We start from the raw sequence: 18,712 nt of genomic DNA on the forward strand, positions 1-18,712 counted from the left end.
TCCGACTAGGAAGCATGAGGTTGCAGGTTCGATCCCTGGACTCGCTCAGTGGGTTAAGGATCCGGTGTTGCCGTGAGCTGTGGTGTAGGTTGCAGATGCAGCTCGGATCTGGAGTTGCTGTGCCTGTGGTGTAGGCGGGTAGCAAGAGCTCCAATTAGACCCCTAGCCTGGGAACCTCCATGTGCTGTCGGTGTGGCCCTCAAAAGACAAAAAAAAAAAGTAGTTAAAGCTGAGGACTTCAAGCTCCTTTATGCAATACAGAGTCTTTTTCTCAAAAATACCACCAAGATTCATTAAATCTTAAGGGATTACTACTGGGTTCCACAGTGCTCAGGATGCAGAAATGGAGAAAACACTCTTTCCGTCTTGAAAAGTAAACATATGAAAATTACAATGCAGAGTCCCCTGGTGGCCTGGCAATTAAGGATCCAGCGTTATCACTGCAGCAGCTTGGGTCACTGCTGTGGCAAAGGTATGATCCCTGGCCTGGGAACATCAGCGTGCTGTGGGCATGACCAAGAATAAACACAAAAAAAGAAAAACTTGCAATGCAATGAGGCAATATGGGTACCTTCGGACTTTTCCTGTCACCTCAAAAGTGGTTATCTGCACTCAAAACTAAGCCTAAAGAATCCTCAAATATGCTACAAGCTGAAGAAAGCAGAAAACACTTAGGGGTCAGAGACCTACTCCAACTAACCATGGCCCCAGGCCCCAGCATTTCTCCAGCTTATATAAAACACCTCACTCGCTCTGCCCATCTGGGCAGAGGCAAAACAGCAGCAGGACACAGAAAGACCGGGTGGTGTGGAAGAGCCTGCCTTCCACCTCCAGAGCAACGAGGATGTCTGAGCCGGCCGTCCTCCTCTTCCTCTTTGTTCACTCTCCCTTCAGAGACCTGCCTTAACAGCACCAAAAGATCACCAGCTTTTCTGAGAATCCTATAATCACTGGTCTGGCTTTGAGATAATCAGAGGTAGCCTGAAGCTCCATTACCCAGTGCTGACCAGCAGCCACACACGGCTATTGAGCACTTGAAATATGGCTGGTCTGAAGGGAAACATGCTGTCTGTGTAAAATAAACTCCAGATTTTGAAGACTTAGTCTGCGGGGGGGGGGGGGGAGAATGCAAAAAACAAACAAACAAAACAACAACGACAACAACAACAAAAAAACCTCTGTATTTTTTAAATTGATTACATGGTGAAATGATAGTATTTTGGACACAGTATATGGATACATAAAATATTAAAATTAATTCCACCTGTTTAAGTTTTTTAGTGTGGCTACCAAGACATTTAAAATTACGTTTCTGGAGTTCCCATCGTGGCTCAGTGGTTAATGAATCTGACTAGGAACCATGAAGTTGCGGGTTCGATCCCTGGCCTTGCTCAGTGGGTTAAGGATCCGGCGTTGCCGTGACCTGTGGTGTAGGTTGCAGACGCGGCTTGGATCCCGAGTTGCTGTGGCTCTGGTGCAGGCCAGTGGCTATCGCTCCGATTCGACCCCTAGCCTGGGAACCTCCACATGCCGTGGGAGCAGCCCAAGAAATTGCAAAAAAAATAAATAAATAAAAAATAAATAAAATTACGTTTCTTACCAATGAGATCCTGCTGTGTAGCACTGGGAACTACATATACTCAAATGATGGAGCATGATAATGAGCGAAAATAGAATGTCTACATGTATGTGTAACTGGGTCACCATGCTGTACAGTAGAAAAAAAATTGTATGGTGAAATAACTATTAAAATAATAATAAATAAATAAACAAACAAAATTACGTTTCTATTGGACAGCGCTGCCTCGAAGGTTAAAAAAAGCCAGAGCTGAGAAGCCCTAGACCAGCAGAGCTTTACACCACATGGACCACAAGGGGGCGGTACTGCAGTACCCAGCTGCCTCGGTACTGCAGGACAAGTGGGCGGGCTCCCGACGTTTTTTAATGCTATCTTTTAAGAGTGGTTTTAAACTGCTTTTTCTAAAATTTAAATGTCGCATATTATAGTAACCCCTAAGTTAATATAAATCATTTCTCTAGGCCAGGAGTCTAAAACTCCTGAATTACGACATTCAAGGCTGGAATTTTAAGGAAGCTGAAAGTTTCTCACCATCACAGCTAGGGAATAAAGAGGGACTCTTGAATTCAAGGCAAGAGGAACCGGGAAGCTGTGCCCCAGAACAGAAGTGAAAGCTGAGTAAAGCTGGAAAGTGAATAAAAGCTGGAGGAGAGAGGGCTGGAGAAAAGGGAGGTCGAGGTGTGCTGCCAGGAGGATTACAGGGAGCGGGTAGAGGCTTATGGGGGGATGGGTGAGCCTCTGGGCACACTCCCATTCTCATCAAAATGCTACCAATCTGAGTGTAAACTGGAACCACCTTTCTGGGGGGTAACTTGTAAGTGTATATTAAAAGACTTTAAAACCTTGACCCAATAATTCCATTCTTGTAACTTACTATAAGAAAAAATTTAAACTGCACAAATATTTGGCCATAAGAATATTCATCCAGCATTTGTCACAGCCAAAACCCAAACATAACAACGACAACAACAAAACTATAAGCAACCTAACTGTACATTAATAAGGGGTTGGTTAAGCTATAATATGTAATATTTTCTAAGTATTACAAATGCCGTAAATGAACTTTATGTCAGAAAGACATTTTTGCTAAATTTTGTGAAAAAGATAAGCTACAGAATTGTTTGTACAATATGTGTGTCAACTTAGCTTTAAAAAAGAAAAAACAATAACACAAAGTATACATTTGCAAAGACAACCAACCGGCGGAAAGAATATTCTCCAAGGCCTTATCAGTCATCTCCGGACAAAGACAATGGGTGGGCTTTCTTTCCTTATTTTTACAACTGCTTTTTTTTTTAATTTTTGTCTTTATGTCTTTTCTAGGGCCGCTCCTGCGGCATATGGAGGTTCCCAGGCTAGGGGTCGAATCGGAGCTGTAGTAGCCCGCCTACGCCAGAGCCACCACAGCAACGTGGGATCGAGCCGGGTCTGCGACCTACACCACAGCTCACCGCAACGCCGGATCTTTAACCCACTAAGCAAGCCAGGGATCGAACATACAACCTCATGGTTCCTAGTCGGATTCGTTAGCCACTGAGCCACGACCAGAACTCCCTATAACTGCTTTTGTAATTAACTTTTTTTAAAGGTTACTTTTTAAGTGGTCCTACCCAGTCTTTATTACAATGACACCTTCTTTCTCAAACGTTCCCGAATCCTCTCCAAAGAGGAAGAACCAACGTCTTCGAAAAATCGCAACACTTGCCCCCCTACCCAGCTTGGGGTTTTAATTTTGTTCCGCCTCATCCTCTAGTCCCTTGTCCTTCCTCTCTTTGTCCCTCCAAGCCTGGGGAACCCTTCATCGGAATCCTGTGTCTCTCTTGTCTGTCCCTGCCCTACCACCTGGATGGGACCCCGCGGGGCCGGCCGGATTATTGTAAAACTTCAACCAGACCTGGCCCGACTTCTCGGAGTCGGTGGAATCGAAATCCAAAGGTCTGTACGGCGGAGACAAAGGGACAGGCCAGGAAGCTGGCTCCAAGGGAAGACTACAGACCTCCCTCCCGGGGGTACATCCCGCGCGGTCCCCTCGCGGGTCGCACCCCAGGCAGCAGAACCCCGCCCAGCTCGCGGCGGCAGAGGGCGCGTAATGACATCATCCCGGAGAAAACGCCGAGACTGCGCCACGAAGTTTGTCCCTTTGGAGGCGCCGTCCAGGTCCGCGTCCTGCTCGCATCATGTGACTGACCAAGCGGAGCCGGAGACCAGTTTCCTAGGAGAAGACCCACCGTGGGTGGTGCGCCCGGCGGACGGCGGCGGGATGGAAGCAACCTTGGAGCAGCACTTGGAGGACACGTAAGTAATGTGGCCACGTCGGCCTGTCCTGGGTTCGCGGCGGGCCTGTCCTTGAGCGCAACAGAAGGCGCGAGCTGTGACTGCCCGCTGGGCTTCTTGGGGACGTTCTCTCCCCGGGCCGCCGATGGGAGTGGAGGGTAACCCGGAATTAAATCCCGCCGGTGCTCCGCACACTCCCTCCGGAACAAGTGTCCCGGGTCCGAGCCCAAATCCCGCCTGTCGTGTAGAAATTGTTTGGGCGGGGCCGTTCTTTAGGAGTTTTAGGAACCGAGTTCATTTGGGGGAAGGAGGTACCTACCACCTGTATCTTCAGTGTAAACGTAAACACACACGCGTACCTCCTTCTGGTGTAACCAGTTATTTGGTGCTCAAGAAGATGAAAGACATCCTTTAAATTTTTCGAACAGATAGTGTCTACGTAAAATCCAAAATTAGAAAAGTTTAAGACGGCGTACAGGGAGACACCTCCCTTGCATCAGGGCCGCTCAGCTTCCCACTTCCTCTCCATGGGGCAACCAGTTTTAGTTAGCTTTTCAGCAGTTCTTTCAAGTGAGAGAGTAGGCTAAAATACATATTTTTAACGAGGGCAACAAAATCCTAGCTATTGCAACGTTTGTAGCCCTCCAAAGCTTAGCAGTACCTGGCAGTCTTTTCTCTCATCAGAGAGAAATTAGTTTAACCATCATTAAAGTTAGCTTATTATGATTTAATGTAATTTTTCTTGGAGTAGGGATGAGGGATAAAGAAAAAAGACTAACACTGATTTAAAGCACTTAACAGCAGTGCTGGGTACATAGAAAGCCTGTGTGTGTTATATTTAAATCCATTTTTCCTACATCATTTGCTTCTTTCTTCCTGTGTCCCTGGAATTAGAATGAAGAATCCATCCATTGTTGGAGTCCTGTGCACAGATTCACAAGGACTCAATCTGGGATGTAAGTATCTGACAACAGCCCTTCCAGGGATTGCACAGCACTTGATGTTGACTGGGAGCCTAGGGTGCTTTCTCTAGTTTGCATTTCCTGCCACCCTGCCACTTTTGGGGGACTTTTCTGTAAATAGAGATCATCTCCCAATAGCAAAATTAGAAAACTGAATGTTTTCAGTTGATACTTATAAAGGTGGAGATGTCCCTTGCAGTTCTAGCACTACATAGTTGTTTCTTCTAGAATAGTATTTGAATCATTCTAAACAGAGTCTAGAAAGGACTTCAGATAATGACAGCAGTTACCATTTATTGAATGTATTTTGGGACTGCTAAATTTCCCCAGTAACCCTGCCAGATGGATGGTGTTATTTTTTAGTTCAACTTCACTGAACAGTAAGTAGGCAGTAAAAATGAGGGGTGCAAGCTCAGACACACCTAGGTTCAACCCCCAGCCCTCCCCTGTACTACTAGTGTGAACCTGGACCAAAAAGAACCTTTCCGAATTTCAGTTTCTGTAGTGGGTTGTTGTTTGATAATAATTATTATTATGGAATTGCACTTACTGAGCTCTATGTGCCAGGCACCATTATAAGCACTTTCCACATATCAAGTCATTTAATCCTTGTAACAATCCTATGAGGTAGATAAAGAAATTGAGGCACAGAGGTTGAGTAACTGGACCAGGGTCATACAACTAGTAAGTGATTGAGCTAGGATTTGAGTCTGGCCCCAAAGCCTCTACATCACAATAATATAGGATCATATAAAATATGTAAAACACTCAGCACAGAACCCAGACATGATGCTCAACAGATAGTAACAAATTGCAGATGAGGAAAGAAATCCAGAAAGGTAAACAATGGGAGGCTTCAGCTAATTAATGTCAGAACTAGTAAACCCAGGACACCCTGCTCACTACTCTTCTGTTCTGCAAGATTTTTTTAAAGCTCTGAATTTTTGCAGGGAGGGTAATTGAAAGAATTAGTCTGTGTAACTCAGGTTTTATACACAAATCAGTTAGTTGGAAGAAAAGGGAGATTTTTTTTTTTTTTTTTTTGAGGTGCTTGCCAGGTTTACAGATGGAAAGGTTGAGATTCAAGTATGGAAATCTAAAACTAAATTAATTTCTTTAAGAAACTTTCAAGGTCCCACAGATGAACCTACCTACAAAACAGAAACAGACTCACAGACATAAAGAACAGACTTGTGGTTGCCAAGGGGGAGGAGGGAGGGAGTGGGATGGACTGGGAGTTTGGGGTTAGTAGATGCAAACTATTACATGTAGAATGGAGAAACCATGAGGTCCTACTGTATACCCCAGGGAACTATATCCAATCTCTTAGGATAGACCATGATGGAAGATAATATAAGAAAAGAAATGTGTGTGTGTGCGGTCACTTTGCTGTACAGCAGAAATTGGCATGACATTGTAAATCAATTACTGTTTAATAAAAATATATATAAATTTATTTTTTTATTGCTCAAATGAATTTATCACATCTGTAGTTGTATAATGATCATAACAATCCAATTTCACAGGATTTCCATCCCATAAAAAATATATATATATAAATTTTATATACATTCTAAAAAAGAAGCTTTTAAGGCCCAAAAGACTACATTGTGTCTGTCCAGTTAATGTTTTATAAACAACAGTAACTTCATCAACTCTGCATAGTAGCATGTACATTACCTGACCTGGTTTCAAGTACATGGGCTTGTGTTGCCTCTATATACAGAAATATACGGTAAACTTAGTGATTACTTTTTGTACCTCACACCTAAGTTATTATCTACAGGCTAAAACAGACATTAGTAAAAAGCTAATTCTGTTCCTATTTGAAAACAACCAGCTTGTTCTAATGGACATAATTGCTTATAGAATAGTTATGTATGCTGTTAAGGAGATCCTACAGCTAAACTCTTGAGCCAAGATCTTTATATTCTTTGAAGTTGAACTCAGTAAAAGGAAATTAGATTTCCCATGAGGAATTAATTAGTTGGGATTTTTGGGGGAGGGCCTCACCCACAGCATGCAAAGTTCCCAGGCCAGGGATCAAACCCATGCCACAGCTATGCCAGCACCATAGCAGTGACAATGCTAGATCCTTAACCCACTGAGCTATGAGGGAACTCCAGGAATTAATTAGTTTCAACGTCTCTTGTCCTTACTGACTGCTTTTTGTCAGTCTCACCTCTGAATTTCGTCTTGGTTTCAGTTTGCTTCCAGACTGACTTGAATTATAGCTTCCTTACATGCTTGAGAAGGTGTTTGAAGATGGTGATGGAAATGACTTGGAGAACTGAGTGTTACGGCTTTATTGACTTAAAAGCTGTTGTCTGGCTTCCTCACTGAGATAACCAGCTGAGTCTCAGGGCAGAATCATTTCATGTCCGTACAGTACTAACAGTAGCTAAGAGCCCAGGAGCTGACCCTTCTTTTTGTGAATAACTGAGTTTAGTTCTACTATAGCTCTGTACTCATTTTTGGACAGTCAGGCAACATGATACCATATCTGTCTTCTAGGCCGAGGGACCCTGTCTGATGAGCATGCTGGGGTGATATCTGTCCTAGCCCAGCAAGCAGCTAAGCTAACCTCAGACCCCACCGATATTCCTGTCGTGTGTCTAGAATCAGATAACGGGTGAGTAGATGTCAGCAGATCCCTTCCTTTCCTTTTGATTCAGAAAAAGCCCTGGGGAACTTGACTGGGGCTTGCCCTGTGTTCATTTAAAGTACTTGGAGGATGGTTCCGCCCTTTGGACCATAGGAGCTGTTGCATTGATCTCTGAAGCTCTTGTGCTTTCAGACCACAGTGGTACATGTAAATGAAGAGTAAGAGCTGTCACGAACTATCAGTAAAAGAAAGCAGAGGAAGACTAAACCAAGAACAGAAACGGTGTGTGTAGTAATAGAAATATAAAGATGTTTTGAGTGAGGGTCCTCTGAACAATAGTAAATGAAAAAAGCAGAATACAAAACTATGCTCATTATGATCACAGTTTTGTAAAATGAGAAGATATGTATGCTATACACCAGATTAAAAAAGGAAGATACTAATAATGGTTGTCTTTGATACGATTATAAAATTAATTTCATTTTCGTATTTTATACTTTTCTGTATTTCCCAAATGCTCTGTTGTGTTTATATATTGCTTTTATACATAGAAAAATGATAAGTACTATTTTTTTAGTTGTATCCTAAACCAAACAGCATCTTTAATCTTACACTGACTCCCACCTGTAGCCTTTTACTGAATATCTTCCACTTTGCCTTTCAGGAACATCATGATCCAGAAGCACGATGGCATCACAGTGGCCGTGCATAAAATGGCCTCTTGACACCCTGTGTCCATTCTCCTGCAGCCTGTCACAGGGCCTCATTCATACTTACCTTACAGAACTATTCAAGTTCCAGTAGTTAGGCTGTTCGTATAATGTGCATTGGGTGCTTTTCTATTAATTTTAGAGTAAGCTGCTTTTTGCCATTCCATGGATTGACTTATCAAAATACTGGTTAGGAAAGTATCATGTTTTGAAGCAGCAGGTTTAGGTCACTTTATATATAGAATCTTGTTATGTTTAATAAACCTGGTTAGAGGAAAGCTTGGATCTTTTCTGGATTCTTTAAATTCTTATCAAATGTTTATTTTTCAATTACCAAATTGTAATCTTTAAAAGGTAACTGCTCCAAACTCTTCCCTTGTGGAAGCTCCTGAAATACAGAGGATCTCACAGATGCATCCGTGGATATGTAAAACAAGTCAAACATACTCCTACCCCACAATAAAAAAAATAATAGCATGGGGTTCCTCTTGTGGCTCAGTGGGTTACAAACCCGACTAGTATCCTTGAGGACGCAGGTTCGATCCCTGGCATCGCTCAGTGGGTTAAGGATCCAGCATTGCTGGAAGCTGTGGCGTAGGTTGCAGATGCATCTTGGATCTAGTGTGGCTGTGGCTGTGGTGTTGGCTGGCAGCTATAGTTCTGATTCCACCCCTAGCCTAGAACTTCCATATGCCGCAGGTGCGGCCCTAGAAAGCAAAAAAAAAAAAAAAACAAAAAAAAGCAAAAACCAAAAAACACTAGAGCAGATACATTAGGTACTTACCGTATGCCAGGAATATATTTAATTCTCATTAACAACCCTATATGGGTTATCAGCAGAGAGATGGAAGCAACTCACATCTACGGATGGGTGGATATATAAACGAAATATGGTATATACATACCATGGTATAATAGCCTTAAAAAAGGAACGGAATTCTGACGCATGCTACAACACAGAGGACTCTGGAGGACATTATGATGAGTGAAATAAGCCAGTCACAAAAAAAAAAAAAAAAAAACAAATTCTCTATGATTCCACCTACCTGAGGTACCTAGAGCAGTCAAATTCATATAGAAAGTAGAATGGTGGTTGCCAGGGATAAGAAATGGGGAATTACTGTATAATTCATAGAGTTTCAGTTTACAAGATGAAAAGAGTCCTAGAGGTGGATGGTGGTGATTGTTGTAATAACAAATGAATGTATCTAATACCACTGAACTCTACACTTGGGAATGGTTAAGACAAGGAGTTCTCTGGTGGCCTAGCAGTTAAAGATGTAGTGTTGTCACTGCAGTGGCTTGGGTCACTGCTGTGGCATGGTTTCCATCCCTGGCCTGGGCGGTTCCATACACCATGGGCACAGCTAAAAAAATCCAGAATGGTTAAGATGGTAAAATTTATGTTGAATGTATCTTACCACAATAAATAATTTTAAAAACGTGAATAACTTCAACAAGTGGTGCTGGGAAAACTGAACAGCTGCATGTAAATCAGTGAAACTAGAACACACCCTAACATCATGAACTAAAATAAACTCAAAATGGCTTAAAGACTTAAACATAAGGCAAGACGTCATTAAACTCCTAGAAGAGAACACAGGCATTCTCTGACATCAACTGTACAAATGTTTTCTTAGGTCAGTCTCCTAAGGCTCATTTAATTATCTTACTCTTACGAGGTATTACATCCATTTCAGAGAGGACAAAATAAGCTCATCAAGATAAAGTAATCGGCTCAGAATAAAATAGAGATAATACAAAAAAAGTTGGCAGAAAGGGAATAAAAGAGAATGAAAAATGAAAGGCAAATACATTGTCTAGTCTAGATGATAGGAAGAACTGGGTGTCATAAAAGCAGTCAACTCAGAGAAGGATTACACGAAAAAGATGGCCAGGTTTGATTGTGGATATGTTGAAACTGAATTTCTGACAGGATACCCAGGTGGTAATACTCAATAAAAAAACAGGTATTGGGCGCCCCCCCATGTCCAGGCATGGTGCCAAACCTCCCTTCAGGGATCTCCCATTGCATTTAGAACAAAATCCAAAGTTCTTACCACGGGGTCCTAAGTCCTGCATGGTCCAGTCCCCGGCCACCGCTTGGGCCACATCTCACGCCACCCTCCACCTACTCACATCCTCTCCCTAGCACAGCATCCAGCACACAGGAGGCAACTTCATGAATGATACGAATAAAGGAACAGACATTCTCACTTACTCTTCCTAAGAACATTTGAGGTAGGGTGTAATGCACCCACTGTACTGATGAAACATCAGACAGTGCTGGAAAGAGCTCAGGGCTGCAGATGGCTGATTTTCTAGTCTGTGCAGAGCTGTAGCTAAAGTCAGATTGCATGGGGGTTCCCCATGCTCACCCCTGGGACGACTGGCCCACAGGGTGCCCAGATACTTGGTTAAACGTTCTTTCTGGGTGTGTTTGTACCACTGTTTCTGGATGAGATTAACATTTAAATCAGACCAAAGCAGATCGCTCTCCCCAGTGTGGGCCTACTGCAATCCACTGAAGACCTGAATAGAATAAAATTCTAGTGAGAAAGAATTCTTTCTCTCTCCTGTCTTCCAGCTGGGACATTGTTCTTCTGCCTTTAGACTTGGACTCAGACTCAGATTGGAACTATGCCTTCGGCTCTCTCTGACTGCAAGTCCTTGACTTCTCCGTCTCCAAAATTACATGAGCTAATTCCTTAGAGTAAATCCCTATCCTATTGCTTCTGTTTCTCTATTCCTAATACAACCTCCCAGGTTTGCAGGGTTCCCTAGGAGGACTCAGAGGACTCAGCATTCAGTTTTATTCACATAGAAAAGATACAGAGCAGGGAGTTCCCATCCTGGCACAGCGGAAATGAATCCGACTAGGAACCATGAGGTTTCGGGTACGATCCCTGGCCTTGCTCAATGGGTTAAGGATCTGGTGTTGCCCTGAGCTGTAGTGTAGGTCACAGACGTGGCTCGGATCCTGCATTGCTGTGGCTGTGGTGTAGGCCAGCAGCCACAGCTCCGATTAGACTCCTAGCCTGGGAACTTCCATATGCCGCAAGTTCAGCCCTAAAAAGCCAAAAAAAAAAAAAAAAAAAAAAAAGAGAGAGAGATACAGAGCAAGATTAGCAAAGGGAAAATGCTCATGGGGCAGAGTTCAGAAGAAACTGAGAGCAAGCTTCCAAGAATTCTCTTTTAGCGAAATCACACAGGATGCATTAATGCCTCCAGCAAGGAGTTGTGACAACACGTGTGAAATTCTACCTCCAGGGAAACTCATTAGAGACTTAGTCCCAAGGTTTTTAATTGAGGGCTGATCACATAGGCACCCTCTTCCTGGAATTCTCTTAAAATTCTAGCCTCCCAGAAGGAAAGCAAGTATTCAGCATAAAGTATATTTTTCACACAAATACTCTAAGCGCAGTGATCTACTCTCATAATTTAAAGAAGGGTGGGCACCCTCCCAAAATCTTAACTCTTTTCTGCACAGTCAGTGAGGCCAGGGAAAGATTCAGCTAAAGATAAAATCTTTTATTTCTAGATGGTAGCGTTGTATTATACTCTAAGTTGCTAAGTACCCAAAGTGCTCATGGCCTGTGTTTGTCGGTAGAGTGAGGGTAGCAGTGGTGACTTGGGCAATCATGCTGCATCCTGCTGAATAACTTCAGGGCCAAGAGGTAGAAAGTCAGAGGTTGAGGGAATTATTTGCATTTAAAGAGCTTATAAGCTTTGATAAGTTTTTTGGGTACAGACACCAAAATGTTAACTAATATCCCAATGGTGGCTTAAGAATTCTTTGCTCTTGATATTAAGCCCCACTTGATTAGTAAAAACCATTTTTAATGAATTAAGTACCAACAGTGGGTTTGTTAATGTGCCATCATTTTATATGTATGAGAAAGAAAGAGTCTTCATAACAAACTTGCAAATAATATTAGCCATATCTTACAGGTTTGGAAACGAATTCAGAGACGGTAACTTGCCAAGAGTCTGCCGGATTAAATAATGGCAAAGTTAAGATTCTAACTAAGTCTGCATTTCCCACTATACCTCAAAGCTTTCTGTATGAAGGATGTTTCAAGGGGCTCATCTCTGAGGACTTTGCAGCCCTCCTAGCCTCTATGAACGACTCACGGTTCAAATCTGGCCCAGCATCAGAGCCTTCTATCAAGAGAAAGCTAGTCATGTCATCCTATGATCAGAATCATAGATAGCCGTTTAAAAGAGCAGCAAGCAACCACCAAAGGGGGGAAAAAATCTTTCTTACTGATGTTTACTAAAAAATGCATTATGAAAAATGTTTTTGAAAAATTTTTGAAAAATGTGTATGTTAGTAACTACATGGAGTTCCCGTCATGGTGCAGTGGAAACAAATCCGATTAGGAACGATGAGGTTGCGGGTTCGATCCCTGGCCTCGCTCAGTGGGTTAAGGATCTGGCATTGCCTCTCAGTGGGTTAAGGATCTGGCGTTGCCGTGAGCTGTGGTGTAGGTCACAGGCATGGCTCGGATCTGGCATTGCTGTGGTTGGGTGTAGGCCAGCAGCTGTAGACCCCTAGCTGTAGACCCCTAGCCTGGGAACCTCCATATGCCACGGGGCAGCCCTAAAAAGGACAAAAAAGAAAAAAAAAAAAAAGTAACTACAAACAACTTTCTGAAAAACATTACCTTCCCTCTTTTGGGTTTTGTCTTCTGCTGAAGTCTGTTCAATCCTTACCCACCAGCCCCACATAATTGCATAATCTTTTCCATTGTTACACTTCAAAGGCATCTTCCCAAACCGCTAAGCTATACTTCTGCGAGCACTTTCATCAAAAAGTATTACAGAGTTGGTTTTAAAAGCCTGAGACGCCCCTTACTTTTTAAAAAGGAATATGCATAAGTATGTGCAGATTTTCCAGATAAAACAAGAAAAATAGACTTTGGTCTAAAATATACGCTGGTTTAAAACCTGGAATGTTGGTGCTGGGGAGATGAAAGGCAATTTCATGTTGACTTTTTTTTGATGTGGAGGGTGGCGCAGAGGAAGGAAATGGGAAAAGAAAGATGAATTATCCCAGTAATTTTCTAGGAGGCTCAGCCTCAACCACTTCTAAAATGCAATAAAGGAGTTCTCTTGTGGTGCAGCAGGTTAAGGATCCCATGTTGTCACTGTAGCAGCTTGGGGTGCTGTTGTGGCACGGGTTCGATCCCTGGCCTGGAAACCTCCACATGCCACAGGTGTGGCCAAATAAGGTCAAATAAAATGCAGTAAAAAAAAAAAATCATTTGCATGGGAGGTGTTTTGCGTTAAGGTAATTAAGTATTAAAAAAACAATTAAAACAGGACCTGTTACTCCAAAGTACTAACCAGGATCTTCAGTCATTACACAGAAAGTCACACAAACAGGCTAAAGGTCACCATGTGTATGTAGCCCAGGAAATATATCTCCCAACTCTGGGAGAGTTGTATGCTTTCCCCCATGAAATAAGCATGTCCTGAGGAACAGCAGAGACATAGGATTCTGGGGCCCTACCCTTTGTCCTGAGCATAGTATAAAAGATAAACTAGCCACAGCCACACGGGATCTGAGCTGCTTCTGCGATCTACTTGGCAGCTTATGGCAACATTGGATCCTTAACTCACTGAGCCGCCAAGGATTGAATACGCATCCTCACAGAGACAACAACAGGTCCTTAACCCACTGAACTGCAATGGGAACTCCAAAGATAAACTGAGGCAAATTAAAAATGATACAAGGGAGTTCTCTGGTGGCCTAGCAGTTAAGGATTCAGTATTGTCACTGCTATAGTCTATGTTTGATCCCTGGCTTGGGAACTTCACGTGCCTTGGACATGGTCAAAAAAAAAAAAAAAAATGATGAGGGTTTATTTGAGCAAAAACTAATTTGAAGCAGGCAAAATTGGAAGAGGTTAGGATCACTCTAGCATCAGGAGTTTAGGGAAAGGCTTGTATAGAGAAAATGCAGAAGAAAAGCAAGGCCATTATTGATTGGCTATAGTTTAAAGCCTAGTTGGCTATATGTGATTGTTGTCCTTAGGTTTTAATTTCATAACCTTGGTTTGTTTACACAGACCACACAGCACTAGAGCCACCTTAGTCTAACGGCCTCCTGTTGCTTTAGCCAAATGGCTTCTTAATTTATTGTAGTTACTACACCATCAGAAGTGTTGACCCAGGTACAGGCAGTAGGTATTTGCTAAGGCACAGACTTCCTTGTTGAGCCAACAAGTAAACTAAAAACAATTCTCTACTATCTAAAACCATCATACCAAAAAAGCCTAGGCATTTCTGTTCTGTAGACATGGCCTTAGCAAGATGAAGCAATGGCTGCCAGAGTTAAGAGGCATTGTCTTCCCATGCATTAATGAGAGAAGAGAGCAAGTAATGAAATGGCAAAAGGACCAAAGCTTTCAAATAGGAGCTGAAGATCTTGATCCATGATCTCAGGAAAGCTGTCCACCTCAAGATGCAGAGTTCCTGTGTGGCACAGTGGGTTAAGGACCCAACATTGTCTCTATGAGAATGGGAGTTTGATCCCTGGCCTTGCTCATTGGGTTTAGGATCCAGTGTTGCTGTAAGTTGCAGTGTAGGTCACAGAGGCAGCTCAGATCCAGTTTGCCATGGTTGTGGTGTAGGCCCCAGATGCAGCTCTGATCCGACCCCTGGCCCTGGAACTTCCCTTCCATAAAAAGGAAAAGAAAAAAAAAAAAAAGAAAAGATGCCATCTGCTTCTGAGGAAGAACCTCCATACCCAATTTTAATTTTAGGTCTCCTGCTGGTGTGCAGTTCCAAGACTCTTGAGAAACTCTTTTCCACTGGGAGATACGGACCCAAGGTTTAAAGCCCTGAAGGCCCTGACCTGCTATGGTGCCTTCTAAGGAGATTCAAGGGGAGTCTTTGTTCTTAGTGATTTCAAATCAGAAGGGTGTGAGAAAACTGGAAATCTTCATTTAGAGAATAGCCCAGATATTGAAGAAAACTAAAACAATTCAGGATCCAGTCTGTTTTCCAGGTATGTAACAAAAACCCCAAGTCAATGAACAGGTCTAGAATCTGATATCCAAAAGATTGTATTATCGTTTTTTACTGAAACATATTTTTTTTCCTCTACAATCATCCTTATTTCTATCAAAGATAATCATAGTCAGACTAGTTTGTTTGCAAAATAAGTCTGGTCTCATTAAACTTGTCCTGATTATTTACATAGGTGCAGTAAGAATAATAACTGACCATATAGGCTCTTTTTACTCTACTTTGCTAGAACTTTGCATAAGGAATCTCAGATTGAACTTTTAAAGGCTCTCCAGGTTAAGAAACCAAGATAAGGATTTGTCATTTCAGACTTCACCTGAAATAGCTAGAGATTTGGGTGAATTCCTCGCTTCCTGAGGTCCCCAAGATAATCCTGCGGTTCTTGGGCCTGCATGAAGTGACCTTCCTTACTCAGCCAGCAGAGCTTCTGGGAACCCTCTCAGTACGACACCAGGCCACTTTTCCTAAAGAGTGTATTGCCTTCATAAAGTCAACCTCAGTTTTTAAAACTGTCTACTCATATCTGATTTTATGCATATTCTCAAATAGGGCATTCCAGTGAAAGCCTTGCTAATATAACCACTGTTCCCAACTGTGTCCTGTTATAAGGACATATTCTTACTGAGCTTATGTAAATCAATATATTGCCATGAAAATAAAAACATGCCACAAATTCCAAATTCTGGAGGGACTAGGCAGGGGAAAAAAGTAAATTTTTTTTTTGTTCACAAAAGTATACTTTATCAAATTCCTTAAGGCATAAACAGCTTAAGAGAGAAAGGTTTCCTTAAATCTGGAAAACAAAACATTAAGGAATCAGCGATGTTTCAAAGAAAAAGTTGTAAAATTATAATCATCTTCATCAGTTTATTTAGTCTCATGTTACTAATTCTTGTTCAGCTTGAATCCAGTTTTTTTCATCAGCTCTGAAAATTCTTACTCGTCTCACTTTGATGATCTTAAACTTATCAGAAACCTATATTCTAGTACTTGTCAGAGTCTTTTCTATGAATCTCTCTAAAGACCAAACACTTTTGTGAAAGCATCAGAGTAAAACAATAATTTTCTGTAAATGACAAAAACACTTTTTAAAAAAGTCTTTCCACACCTTACCCCCCAAATACATAATGCTTCCCCTCCTACTTGTCATGCACAGTTGTTTCCTTTCACCTTTATAATTCTAAGTAGTTTTTTATAACATATAATGGCTAGTGTTCTTAACCCTTAGCATCCTTACTTTCTAGCGAAAACTAAGAAGTATGCAATCGCGTGTCTATTAACACTAGCATTCTGTGGCACATTTATAAATATATTCATAATTTCTAGAAGTATATTCTTCTTCATAGTAAATTTTTCACTGTGGTACAAAACATGTTTACCAATAGACCCAAATAGCTTTAGTTCCTCTGTAATAAGAAGCCAAAAGTAAATTTGTGTTCAATTAATGTTCCAGTATTTTATCTTATTTGGAAATGATCTAGATAGTCAATGAAGATCCATCATTTAACTTAACTTGGTATAACTTTTATCTAGTTTCCAAATAGTCCCACACTTTTTTTTTTTTTTTTTTTTGTCCTTCTAAGAATCACCTCTGAAAAGTATGCACTTCAAAGAAATGTCTCTGGGTTTGTAGAGAACCTCAGGTAGAACACTTACATCTCAAAGCTCAAAGGCACAGAAAAAGGATGTAAGTTCCACAAAGAAGGAATCTTATTCCCCAAATCCAGATGTTTTACAATATCTATAAGCCTTTTGAGATGAAGAGGGGAGGTTTTGAAATTGGTCAAAAGGACAGGAGGCTCTGAATTGTTCCTAGAGTTGTATTTCTGTTCTTGTCAAGACTGGATTTGTAAGACAAGCACAGTTGTTTTTTGGTTTTTTTTTTTGTCTTTTTTTTTTTTTTTGCTATTTCTTGGGCCGCTCCCGCGGCATATGGAGGTTCCCAGGCTAGGGGTCCAATCGGAGCTGTAGCCCCCGGCCTACGCCAGAGCCACAGCAACACGGGATCGGAGCCGCGTCTGCAACCTGCACCACAGCTCACGGCAACGCCGGATCGTTAACCCACTGAGCAAGGGCAGGGACCGAACCCGCAACCTCATGGTTCCTAGTCGGATTCGTTAACCACTGCGCCACGACGGGAACTCCACAGTTGTTTTTAATTCCTCAAATAATTGGGTTGCAAGCTTAATGACATCAAGAGATGCAATGGACCCACCCATTCCATTATATTATCTTCAGTTTGCTTCTTTATGTCCGGGAGATTTCCCAACTAAAATGCAAATGAAAAGATTCTTATGTTCCAGATTTAGAGCTGTGTATCTTTGGAATGTTTTAGTAAATCCTCCTGCAGTGGCTTTAGAATGTTTTTCTTTCCCTCTGCATACACTGTTTAATTGCAGCTTAGGGGAGTAGACATAAAAAACAAGTTCTTATCATGTTCTGAATATCAGCTTCCAAAGTGACCAACTTCTAACCACAGCGCTCACTTAAAAAAATCCTTCAAAATATCTTAATGCATTTTAGGTGGGACAAACAGTAACTCTTTCTGGCAATAATGAACACACTTCTTCTTTTAAACCAAAGGTATCCCTATCAAAGGACTTCAAACCAAGAACATGGCTTAACCACAGATTCTAGAGGCATCCCCAAAGAAAATGCGAAAGATATTAACCCCTTCATCCCCAAGATCCAGAGCTACTCATAAAGAAAACCAAGGAAATATTTAGACAATTCCCCTGAGCACGGGCAACCGTTGGTAGGACTCTTAGCACAAATGGGGTAGCCATTTTTGGGGGTCCCCAACCTGACAGCTGAGCTGTCCGCACACATAAGAACTGCCGACCTGTATGCCCCATGGGCAAAGAGCGGAGCAAAGCACTCAGGACACAAAACAAGGCAAATGAGAAAGCAACAGCAGACCCTGGGAGGGCAAGGACTGGTCAACGGGGACTCAATCACAGCCACCCTTCAAAGGTCTAACTCTCACAAATGTTTTTTTCCTGCCAACCTCAATCTAGAGTGGAAGGAACAGGGTGAGAGTGTACCCTCCTCTCTCCATTAGGCACTGCAGGCAGAAACACGGGAGAGCTGATTCTGGGAAGAATTCTCACCCTTTGCGGGCTTCCGCCAGTTTTCCCGGGACCCATCTGCAGGCTCTAAAGCAAGTGGGATGTCTCGGCAGGTCTCATCCTGGCCACCAGAAGCTGTAGAAGAAGAAAAATAATTTTCCCTCTACTTTTTATAGTAAGTGCTTGCCTGCGATCCCTTTTTCTTTTCTTCTCTTTTTCCCATGGCTTCACCTGCATCATGTGGAAGTTCTCTGGCTATGGGTTAAATTGGAGCTGCAACTGAGGCCACAGCCACAGCCATGGCAACACGGGATCTGAGCCACATCTGTGACCTACTTTGCAGCTTGCGGCAACGTCAGATCCTTAACCCACTGATCAAGGCCAGGGATCAAAGCCGCATCCTCATGGATACTAGTCTGGTTCTTAACCCACTGAGCACAACAAAACTGTTGGGCACCTCATGAATGGCTAAAAGTTCT

The 18,712-nt window shown here is 42.2% G+C and overlaps 1 protein-coding gene across 1 annotated transcript; it reads left to right on the forward strand.

Moving 5' to 3' along the window:
* On the forward strand, positions 3,538-9,152 carry LAMTOR5 (late endosomal/lysosomal adaptor, MAPK and MTOR activator 5). The gene is made up of 4 exons (XM_013997277.2): positions 3,538-3,874; positions 4,748-4,809; positions 7,330-7,447; positions 8,085-9,152. The coding sequence occupies exons 1-4, from the start codon at positions 3,669-3,671 to the stop codon at positions 8,143-8,145; spliced, it is 447 nt and encodes a 148-aa protein (XP_013852731.2). The 5' UTR covers positions 3,538-3,668; the 3' UTR covers positions 8,146-9,152.

Source organism: Sus scrofa, chromosome 4, assembly GCF_000003025.6.
Source record: "Sus scrofa isolate TJ Tabasco breed Duroc chromosome 4, Sscrofa11.1, whole genome shotgun sequence".
Classification (NCBI taxonomy): domain Eukaryota; kingdom Metazoa; phylum Chordata; class Mammalia; order Artiodactyla; family Suidae; genus Sus; species Sus scrofa.

Bases quoted from the DNA above. Each gene is read 5' to 3' on its own strand.
- LAMTOR5 (XM_013997277.2), top strand. From the start codon at position 3,669: ATGACATCATCCCGGAGAAAACGCCGAGACTGCGCCACGAAGTTTGTC. The intron at 3,875-4,747 runs GTAAGTAATGTG...CCCTGGAATTAG, and splicing joins GAGCAGCACTTGGAGGACAC to AATGAAGAATCCATCCATTG. The intron at 7,448-8,084 runs GTGAGTAGATGT...TTTGCCTTTCAG, and splicing joins TGTCTAGAATCAGATAACGG to GAACATCATGATCCAGAAGC.